This window comes from Camelus bactrianus, chromosome 23, assembly GCF_048773025.1.
Source record: "Camelus bactrianus isolate YW-2024 breed Bactrian camel chromosome 23, ASM4877302v1, whole genome shotgun sequence".
NCBI lineage: Eukaryota > Metazoa > Chordata > Mammalia > Artiodactyla > Camelidae > Camelus > Camelus bactrianus.
The window spans coordinates 41691262-41714385 of record NC_133561.1 but is presented as its reverse complement, the minus strand read 5'-3'; the positions used below and the strand labels follow the sequence as shown (position 1 = coordinate 41714385).

The 23124-nt window shown below is 36.1% G+C and overlaps 2 protein-coding genes and 1 long non-coding RNA gene across 4 annotated transcripts in view; 1 reads left to right on the top strand and 2 right to left on the bottom strand.

Moving 5' to 3' along the window:
* Positions 1 to 23124, top strand: part of LOC141574798 (uncharacterized) — a 48428-nt gene that overhangs the window by 1571 nt on the left and 23733 nt on the right. The gene's annotated exons all lie outside the window — the stretch shown is intronic.
* LOC141574726 (N-acetylated-alpha-linked acidic dipeptidase 2-like) lies at positions 586 to 19091 on the bottom strand. The gene is made up of 9 exons (XM_074351446.1): positions 18987 to 19091; positions 17621 to 17686; positions 16748 to 16811; positions 15315 to 15382; positions 11757 to 11864; positions 9777 to 9891; positions 9334 to 9396; positions 7028 to 7112; positions 586 to 4118 (listed from the first exon to the last, which is right to left on the bottom strand). Exons 1-5 carry the CDS (start codon positions 19089 to 19091, stop codon positions 11823 to 11825), a joined length of 345 nt encoding a protein of 114 aa, XP_074207547.1. The 3' UTR covers positions 586 to 4118; positions 7028 to 7112; positions 9334 to 9396; positions 9777 to 9891; positions 11757 to 11822.
* Positions 18987 to 22017, bottom strand: LOC141574797 (uncharacterized). 2 transcript variants are annotated; one of them, XR_012501944.1, is made up of 3 exons: positions 21138 to 21941; positions 19174 to 19289; positions 18987 to 19068 (listed from the first exon to the last, which is right to left on the bottom strand). XR_012501944.1 is itself a non-coding variant. In XM_074352078.1 (2 exons), the coding sequence occupies exons 1-2, from the start codon at positions 21777 to 21779 to the stop codon at positions 19651 to 19653; spliced, it is 651 nt and encodes a 216-aa protein (XP_074208179.1). In that variant the 5' UTR covers positions 21780 to 22017; the 3' UTR covers positions 19296 to 19650. The 2 variants fall into 2 exon arrangements, 1 of the variants encoding a protein (XP_074208179.1); XM_074352078.1 differs by lacking the exons at positions 18987 to 19068; positions 19174 to 19289 and adding an exon at positions 19296 to 19659 and having other exon boundaries at positions 21138 to 22017.

Sequence of the window (23124 nt, the reverse complement as noted above, 5' to 3'; positions counted from 1 at the left end):
TAATCTCATTTTTTATTTTAAGGCTATATTTCCCATAAAAATTGGTATTTTTATCTGTAGGATCTTAATTGTCCATTCATTTGTTTTTTTCTTTTGGTTTATTTTCTTTAACAGAGAGTGCATTTTTGTGTCTTGTTAAGAGTTTTTAATTCTCCTAACTTATTCCAAGAGACTTTCTCACACTGATAGTAAATAAGAGGAGAGGCCTTATAGTAACTGTGCATCTTTTCATGTAGTCAGGATTTTTTTTTTTTTTGGATGACTTTTTTTTTACAACTTCCACTTGGTTCACAATATTCCCATTATGACAACTCAATAAAAAATTGTAATCTATTTACACCAAGATACTTATGTCAGCACAGTGCTTTTGCTGATATGATTTTACATTAGATTATAATATTTTATTTGATTTACATATATACTAACACATATTTTACATATGTACACACATATATGAATATCTCCTAAATGCCATTAATTTGCATGGGGTGGTAGCTGGTAACATGTGATCTTTCTGACCATTGGTTATTCTTATGTGTGTCTAACGTACTTCTTAGAACAGATACTAGAACATCACACCTCTCATTATACAGTATTTTAAAGGTTATATTTTATTTTACTTATTTTTAAACATTTTTTATTGAGTAATAGTCATTTTACAATGTTATGACAAATTCCAGTGTAGAGCACAATTTTTCAGTTATACATGAACGTACATACATTCATTGTCACTTTTTTTTTTGCTGTGAGTTACCACAAGATCTTGCATATATTTAAGATTCCACACATGAGTGATCTCATATGGTATTCCTCTTTCTTATGTTCTGCTCCACCTAGAATAATATTCTTCAGGAGCATCCATGTCTCTGCAAATGGCGTTATGTTGTCAGTTTTTGTGGCTAATACTATCCCATCATATAAATACCCCTCATCTTTATCCAGTCATCTGTTGATGGACATTTTAGGCTGTTTCCATGTCTTAGCTGTTGTAAATAGTGTAGAGAAATCAGCTGAAAACCTTATGGGGGATCCCTTGTAACTCACTCTTTGTTTTTCTCTCACTTCCTTTAGGATCATTTCTTTATCCTTGACTCTGGCTATCTTGATTAGGATATGCCTTGGTGTGGGTATGTTTGGGTTCTTCCCGTTTGGGACCCTCTGAGCCTCCTGTGCTTGGATATGATTCCTTCTTTAGGTCTGGGAAGTTTTCAGTCATGAGTCCTTCCCATACCTTTTCAATCCCCTTTGTTCTTTTTCCCCTTCTGGAACTCCTATTATGCATAGATTGGCACACTTTATATTACACCATAGGTCCCGTATATTGTTTTCATTGTTTTTTATTTGTTTATCTCTCAGCTGTTCTGATTGGGTGCTTCCTGTTGTCCTGTCTTCTAGATCACATATTTGTTCTTCTGTATTTTCTAGTCTGCTTTGCACAGCCTTTAGGTCAGCTCTCATCTCAGACAATGAGTTTACTAATTCTACTTGGTTCTTCTTTATAGTTTCTATTTCATTTTTGACATATTTTATATCCCTAAACACTATTTTTTTAGTTCCTTCAGTACTTTGATCACTCTTTTTTTGAAACCTTGATCTAGTAGGCCATCAATGTCTTTTTCCTTGATCATGCTTTCAGGGGATTTCTCTTGATCTTTTAATTGGGAGTGGTTTCTCTGCTTCTTCACATTGCTCCTATCTCTCTGGCACCGTGGCTTAAGGAGTATCAGTTACCTACTTAACCTGGAGATGGTGTGCCCTTAATGATTTGATCAAGAGGTCTTTGTATCTTCACCCTGCTTCGCGAACACAGCTTGCTGTTTCATAGGCCTTCTGTTGGCGCCCTCATCTGTGCTGCTCTCAGTGGCTGTTAGCTAGCAGATTGTGTCCCCTCCTAACACTAGGTCAGGAGCTGAGCTCTTACCCGGTGGGCGGGCAGGTCACTCCCCCTCCTGATGCCACAGTCAGATGCTGTGATCAGGGGGAGGCAGGTGGGCAGATCACACCCCGTCCCAGCACCGTGGTCAGGTGCTGTGTTCCTGCTAAGAAGGTGGGTGGCTGCCCACCTGCTCTCTCCTCGTGCTGGTCACTCTGCTGCTCTGTGCAGCTGCCTGCTCTGCCTCGGATAGGCGGTCTGTAGGTGGGCTCGGGGAAGACTGCGGAACAGCCCCACCTATGCTCTGTGCCAAATCTGAGCTCCTTGTTTCTCTTGGCAGCACAAGTTCTCTGAGGTGTCAGGGTAGAAAGATCCTCTCTGACTCGGGCTATAAACAAGTCTCAGTCCTGCCTAGGAGGTTGTGGAGCCCCCACGTGCAGATTCAGGCCTCAGCCCCGCCCCCACCCAGGCACTATGCACAGGAGGAGATGGTAGCTGTGGCTGAGCCCTGCCTCTCTTCTTGCGAGATGTGCCAGTAATGGCACAGGTCTGAGGAGACATAGGCTACAGCACCCCTCCCCCCAGGGCACATGCCTGTTTACAGTTTTGTTTACCTTCTGAGTTAAAATTTACCTGACAATGAAATGTATAAATTAGTCTTTTGAGGTTCATCCTTGTATCAGTAGTTGGTTCTTTTTTATTGTTGAGTAGTATTCCATTGTTTGAATATACTATCATTTGTTTTATCCATTCTCCTACTGATAAATACTTGCGCTTTGGATATCTTTTTTTGCAAGCAAACTTTTTTTTAAAAAATGCAAATATAATATACATGCTTAAATGTGAACACATCTTAAGTATACAGCTCAGTGATTTTTCACAAAGTAAACACATCTATGTAACCTTCATCCAGTCAAGAAACAGGACATTGCTGTTCCACTTTGGGTTTCTTCCCAGTTACTACGGCACCCCTTTGATGGACTCACCATCCTAAATTCAGCCACCATGGATTGGTTTTTTTGCTTTTGAAATTTTTGGTCCCGTACTTTCCACTCAACATTATGTAAGATTCATCCACTAGTGTTTTCTGTAAACTAGTATATTTTTTATTGCTTTAAAGTATACAACTTGTATGCATGTGCCACCACTTATGGTTATGTATTTATTGTTGACAAGTGTTTGGGTCATTTTCTATTTGGGGGTATAACAAATAGTGATCATGAGAATTTTCTGGATGTCCTTTGGTGCTCAGATGTAGAAGTTTCTGAAGGGTACACATATGGCTTACCCTTGGTAATAGGGTGTGGGTGTGTGTGTATGTGTATGTGTGTGTGTGTACATATACACACACACACACACATATATAACTTTCATTCAAAAAGCCTATTTCCAAAGTATTTGTAAGAATTTATATTCCCACTGGCCATGTGTAAGAGTCCCCATTGCTTGTTGCCCTCACCAATGCTTCATATCACTTAACAACTAACTATTCTAGTGGATGTCTAATGGTGTTCCAAGTGTGGTTTTAGTACGTATTTCCATTATTACTAAAGAGGTCAGCCCCTTTTCATATCTTATGTGGATTTTTGTGTGTGTGTGTGAAGCACCTGTTCAGTTATTTTGCATATTTTAATATTGAGGTTCTGCCTTTTTCTCCACTGGTTTTTGTTCTTTATATGCCCTAGATACAAGTCTTTTGTTGGATATAGGTATAGCAAATATATTTTCCCACTGTTTGGCTTAGCTTTTCACTTTCTTAATGGTATCTCTTGATAAAAATAATTCTTAATTTTACTGAAGTCCAACTTAAAACTCTTATGTTTCATGCTTTGTCTGGTTTAAGAACTCTTTGCCACTTCAAAGTCATTAAAATATCTCCTACACTATTTTCTAGATGCTTTATTTTGGTGGGGGATTAGGTTATTTATTTTAATGGAGGTACTGGGAGTTGAACCCAAGACCTTATGCATGCTAAGCACACATTCCACCTAAGCTTTACCCTCCCCCAGATGCTTTGCTTTATGTTTCAAATATATTAGATTTATAATCTATCTAAAGTTACTGTTCATGTATGGTACAGGGTTTAATTCAATGCTGTTCCATTGGTCTATATGTCTAACTTTAGGTAGTTATCACATAGACTTAATATTGTTTTATAAGTCCTTTAACATTGTTCTTTAATATCATCTTGGCTATTGTTGGCCCTTCACGCTTCTCTATGTATTTAGAATCAGCTTGTCAAGTTCTACAAAAAAACAGTAACAACAATTAACTGTTGGGGATTTTGATGTGCACATATAAATCTTTGAATCAGTTGAAGGGGAACTGACATCTTTAAAATGCTGAGCCCTCCAATCCATAAAGTTGGATTACCTCCCCTATATTTATTTTTATCACTGCTGTAACAAATTATCACAAATTTTGCAGCTTAAAGCAACACAAACTTATTATTTTATGGTTCTGTAGGTCAAGTCAGGAACAGGTATCATTTGGCTAAAAATAAAGATGTCAGCAGGGCTGTATGCCCTTCTGTAGGTCAAAGGAAGAATATATTTCCTTGTCTTTTCCAGCTTCTAGAGTTCACCCACATTTCTTTACCCATGGCCCTTCCTCTATCTTCAAAGCTAACAGCTTTACAGCTTTCTAATCCTTCTTCCAAAGTCATATCTTTCTGACCACAGCTGGGAAAGATTTTCAATTTTTAAGGACTCCTGTTGTTAGACTAGGCCCATGTAGATAATCCAGGCTAATCTCCCTGTCTCAGAGTCCTTAACCTGATACATCTGCAAAATCCCCTTTGCCATGTAAAATAACATATTCACAGATTTCAGGATTAGAGCATGGATATAGGTAGGGGTCAGTGTGGTGCACTATTCTGTTTATCAAACTGTTTAACATTTGACGCTTTCTGACAAACGTACAAGATAGAAGATCCTGATCATGTTTAGAATGCTTCCTCTGCAAAGTATTGGGCACTGAGTTTATTTGAAAGGACTGAAAATAATACCACAGGAATGGTTTCCTAATTCTACTGACATTTACTTACTTTATACTTAAATACCCAAAATGGTCAGCCAGGTGTGGGATCTTGGCAAATAAAATAAAAGTATAATTCAAGCTTTTATCACTGAATTTACTAGCTAATTCTGTTTTAGAAACAGACAGAAAATAAAACAATTTAGAGTAAGTCTGATTACTTATATATTAAGTGAAAATTAAGTTTTAAAAGCATGTCTGAATATGGGATAAAGTAAGCATCATAAAATGTAATGTTAATATTTAGTACCTGCAAATCTCAAACTCCCAATTTATAAACAAGTTCATACTGTATAGCACAAGGAACTATATCCAATACTGTTTTGTAGTAACTTATGGTGAAAAAGAGTATGAAAATTAATATATGTATGTTCATGTATGGCTGAAGCATTGTGCTGTACACCAGAAATTGACACATTGTAAACTGACTACATATATATATATTTGAAAGGGCTGAAAGGACTATATATACCAAGAAAAAAAATTAGATTGATAACCAACAAAAAAATCTGTCAGTAATATAATGCTAGAAACACAGACACAAAAGAAAATCTCAGGCATACATCTGTTTATAGAGTCCTAGAAAAAATAGTGCCTATGCAAGTCCCTGATAAACATGAGAAAATAGGAAAGGCAATATAAAAGTTCAAAATGCTTTGCTATGTAAGAGCTGCAAGGTGACTCAGACACAAACTTAAGTGGTCAAAATGTTTATATAATTAATGATAACTTAAAGTAATTGAGGACATCATTTTAAATGAGATAAAAATAGCTGCTCAATTTTCATATTACTAAGCAAGTCATTTCTGTTTATAGTAGGTTTATATTATTTTTATATGTATTTATATTTTATAAAGACATCAACTTAGATCCTGGCTGATAACTGACAGTGGAGCAACTGATTGATTTAAATGGGTATCATAGACTTATCAGATTTCATATGCTTTAAATATACATTAATTATTAGCTGTCAGGAAGAGTTCAATTTTCATTTATTCTAACATAGATGTATCACAGGCAGGTTACTCTGTATTTACAATGGAGAATCATGATAGATATAAAGATATCAAGCCTTATTGATCTTCATAGGGGTGCTTTTATAAGAAAAGGAGAATAAAATAAGAAAAATCTAAAATACTACTTTTTTATAGTGTTCTAACAGTTTTATTTTATTTTTATTTTTTTACTGAGTTATAGTCCGTTTACAATGTTGTGTCAATTTCTGGTGTACAGCACAATTTTTCAGTACTTTACGAATATATGTATATTTGTTTTCATATTTTTCCCCATGAGCTACTACAAAATTTTGAATATATTTCCCTGTGCTATACAGTATAAACTTGTTTATCTATTCTATATATACCTGTCAGTATTTACAAATCTTGAACTTCCAGTCTGTCCCTACTCACACCCTGTAAAATACTATTAAATCAACATATATTTATGAAGAACTATGAAAAATGGGAAACTATAATTTGTTTCTTTAAATTGGAGGAAAGAGAACTACTTTAACTGGAAAATAGTTAAAATCTGGCAAGTTTTATGATTTCATGTTCACCCCTGACAGCTTTTTTTCCTCCTTTCTCCTTCAATCTTTTTTGGACCTTCTAAAGAATTAAATTAAAAAAAAAGAAAAAAAAAGAAAGAAAGAAAGAATAAAAGAAAATTAAGAAACAGATTTGCATCTAAAATAACCTCCTAACTGGAAAGATTGTATACTTTGTGAAAAATTTACAGCTGCCGACTTATGATCTATGTCTCTGTCCACACTGCCTTACTTGTTAGGAAGGGTCTTAAAAAAAAAAAAAAAAGTAAAGAAAAATAGCAAATTATAATGGCTTTTACATTTTAAATTCTTTTCTATGTGTCTACAATCTGCTCTATCATGAGTTATTAAGATAAACATTATCAGCTATACTCTACTTTCCTATCATGCACATTGTGACTCTGAGAAGCACGCACACTCTAACTTACCATCTGCAGGTGGTGTACAGGTTAAAGCAGTTCTTTTGACAATATATGGTTTTGTAGTCTAGTTGTCTAACTACTACATAATGGAAAAGATGTAGAACTACTGGTACCACTGCCCTCGGTCTCTGTCATTTACCTTAAACATACCTGGAAAAGTAGATTCAAAAACTCATTGGCAAGAACATTTTTCACACTCCAGATATGATATTCCTCTAGAGTTAAGATGGCCATTCTGAAAGAGAAACAATATTTAAGAATATCTTAAATCTTCATCTTATATTATTTGAATAAAATCTGTTTTATTAAACTTGCAATGGTCATTTGTCTGAAAGAAAACTACTGATTTAACGTAGATGCTATGTGTTCATCTGAAAGTAGGCCAGCAAGAATAAGTTCAAAAGTAACCAAACTCTGAAGTAGTCACAACGTGGGCAATTTATCACCAAAAATCTTCTTCCTCCAGTAAGACCTGGGAAATAACTCACAGTATCTTCTGGTTCAAGGTGAAGTTTACTAACAGAACCCACAAAAGGTTCTGGTTAGAGAAAAAGGACTATTTACTAACTTTGAAAGCATCTTTCCAAACTCTCTGGATTATGCCCTTTGACCCTAACAATTTTCTAAGATCTTCTTTAAAACATCTGGCAATATTATTAGACTTCTTAAGAGATTTTAAAAAACTAAATATATATAATAAATGAGTATCTATATTAATATTTCCTCAAAATAAAATTTAACATTACTTTCACAAGTTGAATAAAGCAGTATTTTTTTTTTTTGGTCTCAAAGTGTACCAAAAATTACATTTATATACAGTAGACAATATTTTTGGCAGGCAAAAATATAACCAAATGCTTCTTACTTCATGTTTTGAACAATCACCTTAACAATCCTAGATGAATAATAATGTTCTTAGCTTTTATTACTTAATTATATTTTTATTATCTAATGATTTATTATTTAATGATATTTAATATTTATTATTAATGATATTCATGTATTCATTCAATATATAATGCCATTTATTATAAGAAAAGATTTTAAAGCACTATGATGGTAATTATTGGCTTTCATGATGCAACTTCCATAAAAGCATATTAATACCAATGTAATGGTACAAAATAATGGGTAATATTGTCACAGTCTAGTCACCAGTGAATATGGGTAATAGGTTTGGTTGAAAGGTCCAAATTCTATTCTAAATTTTTACCATTTCATTATTATGATTACACGGAGATGGAGCAGCTAAATGATCTTTTTTTTTAATGTTCAAAAGTACAGCCATAAGAAGAAACACGGTCTTACATAAAAATAGACAGCGATGATAACCTCCATACTTATCAAACACCCAGAAAAAAGGCAATGGAAATTGTATCTCTACATAAGGTATTTCCTAACAGAAACTTTCCTATGTTTCTGTTTTCATATATACCAAATAGAAATGGCTACCTTAGTTTTGGGCAGAAAAGTAAATGAAGACATTTATCTGAATTGCCAAACAAAGATCAAGCCCTGAAAAATTCATTTCTATTATTTATTTCTGTTGAGTGTCAGTTAATAAGACTATGATGATTTCTTCTGGATTTATGATTGAAAAAAAAAGTTACTTATTTTTCTAAGCCTGTATAAGACCACTATGGTCTACATCCTACCATCTGCTACTTGGTACATGTCAACATTTGAATAGAAAGGGTCAAATTAACTCATATGTGTCTCACATATATGGATTATCTTCAGTTTCACAGGGATACATAGACATTAAGGCAAACCTATTATAATATCTTTAATAAATGTTGTGAAACTAAAAAAAATTCAAGGCTTTGTTCTTTGTAAAGTACATGCTTGTTTCTGCTATTATACACTTATTCTGGCTGCTATTAAAAAACTTAGAACAGACCGTCACCAATATTATTGAAAAAAAAATTTTAAAACTATATACACCACCCAGATTGAGATAAAAAATAATTTCCATCATCCCAGATATCCTATGGTCCTTCCCAGTTAAATCACCCATCTCCAAAATCACTATTGTAACACTTATTAACATGAGTTGTCTCTGTTCTAGAACTTCATATAAATTGAATTGTACAATGTGTTCTTTTATTCTGTGGCTTCTTTTGCTCAATATAAGCTTTGTCTTACCATAATGTATTAAAATGGGAGAAGTAAAGATTATAAACTACAGATGGCAAGGGCTGTCTCTACTTAATTTTTATAAAATGCCTAGCTTATAAAATATAATGTTTTTATGTAAATAACACTTAATGGGGTTGTTTAAAGGTGGAATGGGCTTTCCTTAGGGACAACTTGGAGGAATTGTAACCACAGGTCCAAATAAGCATTTAGCAGGGATGATGTAGAAGAGATTCAAGTATGTATATGTAAGGTATGTGTAACAATTCAGAATATAATGTATTTTTAGAAAAGAATAAATTAGTCTCTGCTAGACTCACCTTTGTGGTGTCATGTGCATTCTATGTATCTTCTACAATGTTGGATACATCCACATGTAATTCCTTTAAAAACAGAAACCCAAATCAGAAGTTAGGATAGAGAGGGTATCATTTTTATTAGCCAGTAGCTGAAGTATAAAGTATTTTCGGTCAACTTTTTTTTTCTTTTTTTAATTACAGAAATAGATTGCTTGTTTGCCTTAAAAATTTATGACAATTTTCCAGTGGTTTCATTTTTTTAATATAATACATTCAGCTTATTAAATTTTCTAAGGCAAATTCTCTTCCCAATTTTGCATCTTTGGCTATGAATATTTTGAGTAGCATAATATAGAACCTAGAAGTAGTAAGAAATCTTTTTCTCAACCTGTTTTAAAAAATTCTTCACTCTATATTCCTGTTGGAAGTTTACATTCAAGAAGATGTATACAATCAGACTTTACCAGGGTATCATCGGTGCAGTTGTCCTTCCAGACCTCTAAATGTGCAACCACGTGTCTCTCAGTTCAACCCTAGAGAGAACTCCATCACCGTCAACATCAAATACCTTGAAGCAAACTAAAGAAAAGAAACTCTTATGGAGGGAAATTACTTTCATATTCTGAAGTATAATACATTTTATTACAAGCTGCCCTAGTAAAATTACTTAGTTCCTCAAACAATTACATTCTGGATTAAGTTCTTATTTGGAGGAGATTGTGTCATTAAAGTCCTTTGAACTTGTAGGAATTCCTGTACACTTCACAAGTCTGTCTCCTTATATCATTAGCCAGCTAAGAGAACTCTATCCTTCACCTAAATCTAAAGTTAAATTTCTTGCAAACTGAAAAAGAAGGGCCAAGTTTCTATACAATATCTCACAGATTTTGAGAAGGTAATTCAAGCTTTTAAATTAATTTCTAATATTTAAAACTGATCAATTCAGAGTTGATTCTTACAATGTTGAAAATATTCCATCTACATTAAGAATCAACAAAAAGCTGGTACAGTCAGCCCCCTGTATCCACTGGTTCTGCATTCACAGGTATAAATAATAGATCAAAAATTATATATATATATATATAAATTTTCCCAGAAAGTTCTCAAAAGCAAAACTTGAATTTGCTATTCACTGACAACTATTTACATATCATTTACATTGTATTTACAAATAATTACATTGTATTAGGTATTACAAGTAACCTAGAGATGATTGAAAGTATAAAGGAGGATGTGCATAGGTTATATGCAAATACTATGCCATTTTACATAAGGACTTGAGCATCCATGGATTTGGTATCTGAGGGGGTCTCAGAACCAATCCTCAGCATATAATGACAGATGACTGTATAAAGTTTTTGCCTCTCCAGTGTAATTAATGTGCACCCAATATTTTTGCCTAAGAACAATCTCAAATCTTCAATGAAGTTTATATACATCAAGCTAAAAATCCGAAATATCAGCACTTTGCTAATTAACATCAATATAAGCAAAATTGCTAGTTAGTCTAGTTGGTTAACTTCCACTAGTCCACTGGCAAAAAATAAATTAAAAAAAATTTAAGACAATAATTAACCTCAATTGAGAAACAAAGACTTCAGCCTCTTTAATACCAGAACTTTAATGTGAACAAATAATCTATCACAAAGCCAGGTTAGAGTAATGGTATACTATCAGGGAAGATAAAAGAAATCTAAATATTTAAGATTAAATAATTATCTACTTCACACACCCGTGTGTGTAATAATTATGTATTAATTATGCTATTAAATTAACTGAGTACATCACAGTACAACATTAATAAGAATATTGAACTAATAAGTATCATACACAAAATACGCAGTATTTGTTAAGCTGTATTTTAGAAATATGCAGAGATAATAACCCTAGTGAATATATAAGAATTAGGTTCCAATTAAATGTAAACTGCTGCATTTTCCTAACCAAATATGGTTAAAATTTATTAATGTAATATGCTTATAAATTACACTATAATATTTTAGCTAGGTTTAAAAGATAAATTTAGTATTTAATAAAATTGTTTTATCATAAATTTAATTTTGCTAATATCAATATAAACAGTGCTAGAAAATAAGTTGGAATTCAAGTTAAGCAAGACAAATTTTCTATATAGACTACCAGAAAATATATTCTATATGCTTAACATTTTCAAATACATCATGAATGATGTAGTTCATTTATCATGAATTGTACATTCATCTGGAAAATCAACCATTATTAATAACAAAGATCTTAAATTACTCCACAGTAAAAAAGAATAGATGATTGAACCTTTACACTGACCTCAGTAAAACCTCAGGAAGAGATTGCTATTTGCCAAAGGGATGAAAATTCAAGCCTTAATCAGATGATTTTTTACATGAATGGATGCTAATTTTTTTCTCTGTATACCTTCCAAATTTTGTGATGTTTAACACACTTACATTTCTGTCTTTCAGCCAGAGGTCCTCTGCAACAAGCTGATAACCCACAGGATATCTCCTTAAAATCTATGTGGCTGTCATGATTTTCACCAAAAGCATTAAATAAACCTGTAAAATAGGAACACAGAATAAATCACAGCCAACAAACTTCCTGTTTATAATGACATGCTTATGAAAGGAGGCATGACTCGCATAAACTGACTTAGTTTTTAAAAGTTATCAGTAGTTTCCACTGTCTTAGGAAGTTTTTTTTTTTCCCCCTGGAATAATTATAACCAAAATTTAACTTCCTAGAAGAAAATACTATCATTTAGTGTTTGGTTTTGTCTGCCTACCTGTCTCTATCTTATATTAATTCCAAAAGTCAAAAGTGATTGTAGAATGTAAAAAATAAAAATATATTTTAAAAATTTAACTGGAAAAAAGTCAGAGACCACAATTATCCTAATTCGGAAAGACTAAGAAGAAAAAAGAAAAAAGAAGAAGAAAAGTTGAACTCTATCAAAGATATACTGTGTTGTTATTAACAAGCTTCATACAACTCCTTCATGAAGCAAAGAAAACTAACACACTATATTATAAGAGAAAGAAATTCTGTACTGCCGTCTTCATTGTACCACTTAATCTGTATAAATAAATATATTAAATTTCAGAAATAAAGGGCAATTTATAATCTAATCTTGTGGTTTTTAAACTTTTCATAAAAAATAAATGGAATCATTTTGTTTTCAAATGAAATGATTTCTCAATCTCTAATTCTAAAAAGGTAAAAATTAACTGCACTGCTGAAGTGGAAGCCCTGTCTGTTCTAGCTCCCCTAACAAATATTACTAAAACACACTAGAAACCTGAAGAATACAGACTGTCTATTTCAAGAATCTAATTCTGTGCCCTCAAAGAGCAGAAAATTGAAGATAAGAAGTAGTTAAATGACTTGCTAAAAGTAAGAAATTTTTTTAAAAAGGTCTGAATCAGAAGCAGAACCCAAGCTTTCAGATTTCAAATACAGTTTTTGTGATTATCAGCCACAACTACTCCTTGTAAACCTCATTTAATATATATATATATATATATATATAGTAGTGAAAAGTTTAGAGCTAAGTGGGGACCTTAGAGATGGTCTAGTCCAGTGGTTTCTTAATTTTTTAAGGGTGGGGGAAGGATACAGCAGTGGAACCTTCTTCTATATAAAAGAAATACAATAGACACTACTCAGCTGAGGAAGAGGTGAGGTCACGTGTGGAAGCTAGAGCTTTGCCTATTTAGTGTCCACCACCCTGACCTTGCACCAGATGCTGAGGCACCACACTGGAGCACAGTTTCATAATTATTGTCTTGGTCAAACTGATTTTATATATGAGAATATTCAGGTGCAGAAAGGTAAACCGACTTACACAAGGCTCCAAAGGTGGAAAAAGGCTCACGTGTTTACCAAAGAACATTTGTAGAAAATAGAAGGATTCCCACCTTCTCTCAGAGATGGACAAATTGGTGGTGAAGCCAATGGGCCAAATGTCTCTAAATCAAATCATCCAGTTCGGGATTGAGCCCTCAGCAACCAACAGCATTTCTCCAGATAAATGATGTCTGATTCCTCCACTGACAATCAAATCAAAAAAGATTATAAAATCTCACTCTTCTCTTCTGGACAATTAATTAGTTCATCCTGATAATGTAACTTCTAAAGATACATTTTAATTTCCCAGTTAAACTGTTAAAAAACTACCTAAAACAAAAACTCTGAAAGACAAATATATTGTATCTAATACAAGTGGCATGCAAATTAAATTCAAATTAACATAAAAGAGGCTTTAAAATTGGAAAAAAATTTGCAATTTCCCATTAAGCAGGCTGTTTAATTCCAACATGTAAAATAATAAACTAAGATATTTATTTTTTGCTTCCCACACTTTTATCTGTATTCACTTTGGTGATTTTAATCTCTATTTTGGATTTGAAAATTCTTCATCATAGTCTCTCCTGGCTACACAGGTAACACACTAATAGCAGAATCTATGTTTGATTTATCCTGTCATTATGGTAACCACTTACACATTTAATACTTATTAAATAAATGTACAAAGGGGATAAACCTAAGCTTCTCCTTCTTGGTCCTAAAATTCTTACTACCCCTCCTATAAAGGCAGGAGCCTCCTCTGTAGGACAGAGTGTAAATGTATCTCCTGAGAAGGATTCCCCAACAAGGGCTGTCTTTAGAGCGTGCTTTTAGATAAGATGTTTTTATGGGACATTTCAATAAAAGGATCAAGGACCTAAGCTTCCCAGTATGGTGGGAGTTGTGATGGGCATGGGAGGATGCTCACTTGGGAGGATGAGATGTTAAAGACACTAACAGTGAAAAGGACAGGGCAAGATGAAGGGCGATTGGGAAACAGGACCACAGAGATGTGACATCTACTTCCCACTGTCATCTAAGTGATACCTACTTGAAAGAAACATTTCTACAGTTAAATTCTATAATAGGGGGTTACTTAAATGAAGCACACATATTCTCAATGAGTAGATCACCTAATTTTTAGAGATTCAGAGTGCATTAGCATTTTCAGAGTACTTTTTACATCAATAACTAGTATTTATTCCTGTGTGCTAAATAAGTATGTGGAATTATTTCCATTTTGCTTTTAGACTTACTACAGCTTAACCTATTCACTGCACTGACACAGAGTAATTTTTCTAATGAATAAAAATGATAATGTACAAACTTGTTAAAGATTCTTTAATTTCTCCATCACCAGATTTATGAACATTTAGACCTATGTGTCAGGCCCCGTTTCTTACCAGCTTTTTCACCAACACCTTACATTTAGGTTATATTGCATTACCCAGAGTTCAGGAAATGTTCTTTCACACATCCATGTCTTTATTAGGTCTTGTGTCCTCTGAGGAGAAACCTTCTCCCCACTTTCACATCCTTCCATTTTACAGCCTAACCACTAATCCTTCTGTGAACACCTTCTAATGCTTTCCAACCTCACCAGCTACCCCAGGGTCTTAGCTTCTCTCTTCCGCAACTCTCCTCCACTGTATATAGTATCCAATATTCAAGTGAAGTATGAGTCCTCATTTACAGGTCTGTGGCCTCTCTAGATTACAAAGTATTTGGATTCAGTAACCTTGTCCTTTTATCACTGTTGCTGCTAGAATTCATTTCATAGGACCTGATACATAGTAACCACACAGTAAATACTTGCTGAATGAATGAATGAATGAATAGCCAAGGCAATCTTCACAGCCAAGGCTTCCCCATCCCAGCTCAGTATTCTTTCTGCTACATCAAAGAGACTCTGCCCCATGAAACAACAGACCCTGCACATTTTAACAAATGTATACAATTATTAGGAACTATTATTAGAACAGAGACTAGCACTACTGTTCTCATAGTTATGTCACGTAAGAAGTGTATTAAAGCTCGTTCTGATTTGTTATTTATACAAATCAGCTATGTCTGTCACCAGTTTAAATATTAGTAATTTAGAAAACAAAAGTTATTGACTTATCTACTCATCAGAAAACATTATGACAGATCTATTTACATACCTCTTTTGTCAGTTTATATACCAACTGGAAAAGAAGAGGTGTACAGTCAACTCTGAGGGTATAATTGCCTGCAAAATAAATAAGAGAGTATTTTAACACCTCCAAATGGACTTCAAACCTGTATTTAATTCTAACTTTATTTTCTAATTATAAACAAGATATAACAGATTTCAAATTGAAGGCATCATTCCTGGAGAATTAAAAATAGGGTGGACCCTACAGATTATCATATTCAGTGAAGTATGTCAGACAGAGAAAGGCAAATATCAAATTATATCACTTATATGTGGAATGTAAACAAACAAAAAAATGATACAAATGAACTTATTTACAAACCAGAAATAGATTCACGACATAGAAAAGAAACTATGGTTACCCAAGGAGAAAGGGGGAAGGGAAGAGAGATGTTAGGAGTTCAGGATTAACAGATATACACTATTATATATGAAACAGATAAACAACAAGGACCTACTGTATAGCACAGGGAATTATATTCAGTATCTTATTATAACCTATAATGGAAAAGAATCTAAAAATGTATATGTATATGTATATGTATATGTATATGTATATGTATATGTATATGTATATGTATATAACTGTGTAACTTTGCTGTACACCTGAAACTAATATTATAAATCAAATGTACTTCAGTAAAAACAAATAAATAAGATTTTAGAATAGATAGATAGGTAGGTAGATAAATAGACAGACAGACAAACAGTCTGGCTAAAACTAAAACACAAGGTGGAAATAACTCTTCAGGAGCCAGAGAGGCTGCAGCACACACTCGGGATAGGAGACTGCAGAGGCGGACTCTGCTGCTAAGGCCACAGCTCCTGCAGTAACAGTAAGGGCCATTGCTCATTACGGCAGCAGTACCTAGGGGTCTTTGGCAAAGGAAGTGGTAAGGCCATAATGTTCATGTTTTTATTCATTCATTCAATTCAATATCAAGACTTTAGACTAGAGCATGTCAGTAACTAACATTTGTCCTGTGACACTTACCTAGAAATAACCATAATATGATGAAAGCCTACAGATGCACATGCCACATGTCAGGGTCAAAAGGAAGTCTGTAGTGGGTGCTTATTTCAGAGTTGGTCCAATACATACAGGAACTATTTCTGTATGAAATATTTTACCCCAACTTTTAAAAATAGCTCCACAGGAAGAATGTCAAAAGTACTAAAGGTTTAAGTAGTAATCCAAGATAGGCAAATGGTAAATATTCTAAAGAAATTAGGATCAATAGCTTAGTTATGAATCATATTGATTCATTTGAATCATAATAATGTTCTCTCTGGTAAAATGGAGAAATGGAGGTATTATTGAGGCATCTCATAGAAAGAGGATAATCCTAGTTTATGAGTTGGAGTTGATAGACTTAAATACTGGTATACTATTTAATGACAATCTGAAATAAAATTTACCTTCTGTGTATGAGTCTGCATTGATATATGCAACCTCTCTCTCCTGGAGTATTTTCACATTCTCCTGTAGTTGAAGCAAAGCAGTCACTTAACTCACAGCATTTACAATTGTGGAAATACAAGCAAAACAAACAAATTAATTCAGTAAAAGAGTGGTTTGCAGGTACCATTATAAATCAAACGCCTATGCCTTTGACCATAATTTTAAGAAAATGCTATTAACTGCTTAATAATATTAATGCAATTAAAACAAGAAAGAAAAATATTAGTGATGCTGTAGCCACTTTTCATAGCAACAGCACGGAGACGCAGAGGAAAACTGCCCCTGATCCCCTGCACCATAATATGAAGGGGGAAGGCTCGGAGATGCTCAGCCTCACCCTGGATCTACTGGAAGAGAACTGCTCAAAGTAAGGCCTGGAAATGTGTACTTTTAAAAGGTGTCCCTGGCAATCCTTACAGACATTAAAGTATGAGATCCCTTGACGTTGGGGATCCAAGTAACTTTACCATATTAAAAGTGAGGAAGTTGGAAATTTGATTTATCAAGAATTTTTTGAAAGAGAAGATATTGATGAAAAAGAAAAAGAAAGGAGGGGAGGATAGAGAAAAAACTAGAGGGAGAGAAGAGTGGCTATTAGGACAAAGACAAGACATTTCTCTCTCACACATACATGCACACACGCACACACATTCTAGAAAAATACAGCAGAAGAAAACTAATGCCATCACACACATGGGAATATGCAGAGAGAACTCTCTTCTTCTCTCTGTTTCTCTCTCTCTCTCTCTCTAGCTTGCTACCTTATAAGAGCAGTTACAGTAAAAATATTTAAAGCTGTGAGTGGCCATCCCACAAATGAGAATTCTCACCTCTGCACTTGGCCACACGGGATAGATGACAGCTGATTCTGCTGCAGAGTTTCCATTATGACAGAGCTACAGTAGAAATAAAAAAGATTCCTTAAATATATGTCAAGGTAAATGTGCTGCTGAATATGATCAAGAAGCTAGTAGAAAATGGGAAACAATATTCAAATTGTCTTTTAACTCACATGAATTTAAATTAATGTAAGGCATATTATCTTGTATCTTGGATTTATTTTATCTGTATTCTAAGCTGCTTAAATTATAGAAAGACACATGTATTTCTATATACATGTATTCACAAGAAATTACATATTTCTAAAAGTAAATGACCTTAATGAATAAGATCTGATTCATGTAAATAAGTGTATTATGAAATGCATGTTCATAACACCAACATAATAATAAGACTTTGCAATATACATGGAATCAAATGTGATACAAGTAACTGTGATTTTATTCCCATACTTATTTGATTCATATTATTATTTTAAAGTATGCAGAAATGAGTCAGAAGGAAAGCATTTTAAAAACCAGATACAATGATAAGAAAGATATGGCATTCTTCAAATCAATTCTATATAATTTGGACTCATAAATGATGAACAAAACAGAGGATAGTCACAGGAAAGTGCTTTTTGGTGCACCTGCCTTTAAAAAAAACACACAAGCCTACCATGAACATGTAAGAACTTAGAGTTACTGGACAGAGAGCCTAAGGGAAGAAGATGAGAGAAGGGGGCCTATGAAAGACACTTTAAAATAAAGCATTAAGAGCCAGTGACAAATGAAAATTAATCATAATTGAATTAAAAATAAATCCTTGAAATTTTAGAGTAATTCAATTTACAAAATCATTGTATTATACTTCCCAATCAGGCACTTTTGTAAATGGTAAAATATACCTATGGTTACAATTTAGTACGGAATCCATAAAGGAGAGACTATAATCAGAGAATACACATCTTAAAAGAGCATGTTGTTTTCCTAGATAGAAGAAATCCAAGGAAACTGTAAAAACTTGAAAATTAATGCCAAGGATCTATATCAGATTTTCAATAAGCTAATTCACTTGTCAGAAGCAGCTTCCTAGGTTTGACTATTTTCTGAGCTTACAGATTTTACTTACTTATCACAAAACAAATACAAATAGAAACTAAAATATTTTAAAAATAATGAAAAACTTGGTTTGTACTTAGTAATTAAGAGGTTGTTCTGTTTTACCAAACTGATGTAAAAGCAAAAGCAAACTCTATTTCTTAAATTTTCTTGAGTATTTATCCAAATTAAAACAATATCAGGTAATGGAACACATCTGTGATTACCCTGAGATACATGTTGACCAAGAAGATACGTTTTCTGTCTTAGTTACCTCAGCCCATTTGTGGAACCCAGAAGTCCAAATTTTTCTGCATCCCAGCTGGCAAAAATGGTAGTTCTTCTCGGTCTCCAGCCTGTAATCATTGTTAACATACATGGTTAGGTACATCTGCCTAAAAACAAAGGAAAATTCACTCAAGTCACTTTCTGTCATCACTTGCCAAGGAAACATTATTTACCTCTACTAATCAGTTTCCCAAAATTCTGGACAACTTCTTATAAATCAGCAGTTCCACTGGTTAGGTCAGTACCTCCAAATACCCAGAAGTCCTGATGATCTCCCAGAATAACACACCTGTTTGGAAAGGAAGGCATTCAAAAGAATGACAACTTAGAATGTATTATAAAGAGCAGTAATTTATGTTTTTAAATTAAACTTCCTCCTGCTTGAGTTTCCTCCATAGAAAACCATCAAGGTAGTGTCTCCTTTTAGAATTTACCTTTTGTCCCCACATTTAATTATATCACATCAACCAGGAAAAAAATATTAAGAGTAGATTAAAATTTATCTTCTCTTACTCCTGTAATCTTTGTAAAAACAAAATGTTTTAAGACATTTTAAAAAATTCACCAACTCAACAAGTTTCACAGATCCTCAGGTAGTTCTGATTACATCGTAAATGCTTGTGATTTTCTTGATGTTATGAACATGCATTTTAACCTTCCTAGAATTTCACAAAGGGAACAAATTACTTCACATAGAGCATTATGTCTAACAGGTTCCTTCCAATGTTTTATTCTAAGTCTCAGAAGTACAGAAAACTGTTTAATAGGATGATAAATTCCCATATGCCCACAATCTAAATTCAATCATTGTTAATACTGTTGAACTATTTGCAAGCGAGTTGCGCAAATCATGACAGCTCTCTCCTATGTATTTAAGAATGCACCTTACAGTGAGATTAAAAAAAAAAATCAGTATTTTATATTTTTCCTCCCTCATAGCTCTATTGTTGGTATTTATTTAAACTTCAAAATCATTATTCAACGTGAAAAAGAATCTTGTTCTTAGCAATTTAAAAAAAAATTGTGTATTTGTCCATTTAGAGCTCAAATCAATTAAAGGATATAAGCCCCAGATGCTTTTTTTGATATTTTGACCAGGGAAAATTTCTGTTTCTGACTTTTCTCTTAAACTGTTACTGAAGCTACATACTCTGTTTTCCTTGTGTCTGTATGTGTCTGTTTATAAATCACATTTTTCATTGTGTACCTCTAGAGGGTATTAATACATGAGATAATAAAGTCTATGTTAAAGGAACTCAGTTCTAATTGAGTTAAATAAACACTTTTTAAAAAATTCTTATAAAATAAAACTAAACTTCTAATATCTTAAGAGTTTTGAAATTTTAAAACAAGCTTCTTACAGAACTTATACAATACTTGCAGAATCCAAATTCACATTGCTAAGGCAAATCATTAACCAACAAGGCTCATTTAACCATTTTAGTTTAATAAAAACAGCTATCTCCTCTCTGATTCATCAGTGTGAAGTTTCCCTTTCCCTCTACATTTCAAGCCAGTCAAACTAAAGTTCTGATCATGCCATGCTGTTCCCCAACCCTGCACAAGCTGTCCTCTGCAGCTGGCATTTACTGCCTGTCTTGATTCTGTGGAAATCTTAGTTTGTGTAAAATTAAGCTCAATGAGCACACTGTCCGTGGTCATGCCTCCTTAACACCAGTGCTGTCCGGGGTTAGTAACAGTAACGACTATGCTGGTAAGCGCATGGGGCCATGTAGCAGTTAAGCGTTCACCACTGTGACCATCTAACCCACCCCCACAGAAGTGACCAGTGAACTTCGCTCCTTCCCCTCTTCTCTCCTACTCCTTCCCTTAAGTTAACCTAGGGTTTTGCATGCATAGCGTTTTGACAGTTATCTGAAACACTGTTTTAAACCCTCAGTTGAAAAGGGAAGACAAAATGTTACACCTGGCCCAGAGAAGGAGAGGGCTGGGGAGTGGCCCAGAGGAAGCCGAACGGGACGCGCGGCCTCGGATCACAACACAGCCCCGTTCCTTCCCGAGTTTCGCAGCCGGGAAAGCAAAGGCCTGGGGCCCGGACCGCCTCGGGGCCTTCGGGGGAGGCCGAGGGAGGGACGGAGACCCGCGCAGGGCTGGGGAGGGACCCGCAGGGACTCACCGTCTGTGCAGCGGCTCCTGACCCACGGTGGACGGGCGGCGGTGGCGGTTGAGGCTGCGGTGCCGGCTGAGGCGGCGGCGGTGGCGGCGGCGGTACCGGCTGAGGGGGCTGAGGCGGCGGCGGTACAGGCTGAGGCGGCGGCGGTTGCGGTGCCTGCTGAGGGGGCTGAGGCGGCGGCGGCGGCGGTACCGGCTGAGGCGGCGGCGGCTGCGGTGCTGGCTGAAGCGGCGGCAGTACCGGCTGAGGCGGCGGCGGCGGGGGTTGAGGCTGCGGTGCCGGCTGAGGCGGCGGCGGTACCGGCTGAGGGGGCTGAGGCGGCGGCGGCTGCGGTGCTGGCTGAAGCGGCGGCGGTACCGGCTGAGGCGGCGGCGGCGGGGGTTGAGGCTGCGGTGCCGGCTGAGGCGGCGGCGGTACCGGCTGAGGCGGCGGCGGTTGCGGTGCCGGTTGAGGGGGCTGAGGCGGCGGCGGCTGCGGTGCTGGCTGAGGAGGCTGAAGCCGCGGCGGTACCGGCTGAAGCGGCGGCGGCTGCGGTGCCGGCTGAGGCGACGGCGGCTGCGGTGCCGGCTGAGGGGACTGAGGCGGCGGCCGCTGGAAGGACTTGAGGGACTCGAAGGCCTTCGCCAGCTTTTCCAGGGTCGCCATGGCGGCCTCCCGCCCCGCGGGGACAGCCCACGGAGTCGCCAGGCCTACTGGCGGCTCCGGTCAGCAGCGTTGGCAGTTAACGGGGCTCGAGGCCGCCAGCAGGTGCGGACCCCAAGCGCGCGGCCATCTTGAAGCCCTCCCGACAGCCCCCGCGGCCCTGCGTCCTGCCACGCTCCGCCGGTGGGGCGGGGCCGGGCCGCGGGATTGACAGCCGGAGGCAGCGGCCTCCGCCAATGGCTGCCGCGCCCGCCCCTTGGGCCCAAAGAGCCGCCACGGCTGCTGGAGTCACTTCTTCACGGCGAGGGGCGAGGGGTACTGCAGGGAGATCGGGAGGGCGGTTCGGGGGCGGGGTTGCGTGGCACGGCGAGGAGGGTGGGGAGGGCGGGGTGACTTGAGATTGAGGGTCTCTCTCGGCGAGGGGCGTCCCCGGACGACGCCTAGCGGGTGGCGGGGAGGCGGGGCAGTGGGCTGGGAGCCCGAGACCCCAGCGGGGCGCTTGCCCACCACGCGGCGCGGGCGGAGGGCCGGCTCGCCGGACAGCCTGCTGTAATATGCTGACTGTTATATATTTGGCCTTACCCTTGTTAGTTGCCTCAAATCACTCCTTGTTCACCTTCATGATCATTACCATAGATATACTTCTTACAATCCTCGTACTTACTATGTTCCCTCATGCTACAGGGCCATACACATGGTATTCTCACTCTCAGAAATAATCTTTTACACATCAATGCCCTACTCCCCTCAAGAGATTTGCCTATCTAATTCCAATCACTCTCAGTGCTCAGCTAATTTGTGAATTCATAAAGCCCATTACATTAACATAATTTTTTAACACCATGTCATTCTCCTTTATCACATAATTAAAGTATACGTTATAATAAGATAAAAACTCTTCCATGCATGAAGGTAGTTATTAAACAATTAAGTTCACAGTATAAAGTTGTAAGTACATATACTGTATATTATGAAAAATGTTAAGGAATAACATACTATAGTTAAATGCATTCATAATTTTTCATAGAAATATGGGAATATTTATTCCAAGTTGGATCATCACTATATGTGTGTGTGTATATATGTATTTATCTCTCATCCTTCATTCACATTAAAAGTTCTGATAAAATATTGCCAACAATTGACTTTTATACCCCAAATTACCAATAAAGGAATAGGAAAGAAGGGAGAAAAGAAGAAAGGAAAGAAGGAAAGAGGAAGGAAGGAAAGAAGGAAATTGAGGGGTTTTAGAACTCTTGAGATTGAGACATATTAGATAAATACTCAGATGTGTACATTTATATATGATAATTATTTTCCTGAAATTATATAAAAACACATAAAGAAA

What these genes read in the sequence shown, in the direction of transcription:
- LOC141574726 (XM_074351446.1), bottom strand. Translation starts at nt 19,091, where the DNA reads ATGTATGTTAACAATGATTACAGGCTGGAGACCGAGAAGAACTACCAT. An exon ending in TGCAGACTCATACACAGAAG is followed by an intron (nt 15,383 to 16,747) that starts GTAAATTTTATT and finishes TTTATTTTGCAG; the next exon opens with GCAATTATACCCTCAGAGTT. An exon ending in TATATAAACTGACAAAAGAG is followed by an intron (nt 11,865 to 15,314) that starts GTATGTAAATAG and finishes CCTATTTTACAG; the next exon opens with GTTTATTTAATGCTTTTGGT.
- LOC141574797 (XM_074352078.1), bottom strand. Translation starts at nt 21,779, where the DNA reads ATGGCGACCCTGGAAAAGCTGGCGAAGGCCTTCGAGTCCCTCAAGTCC.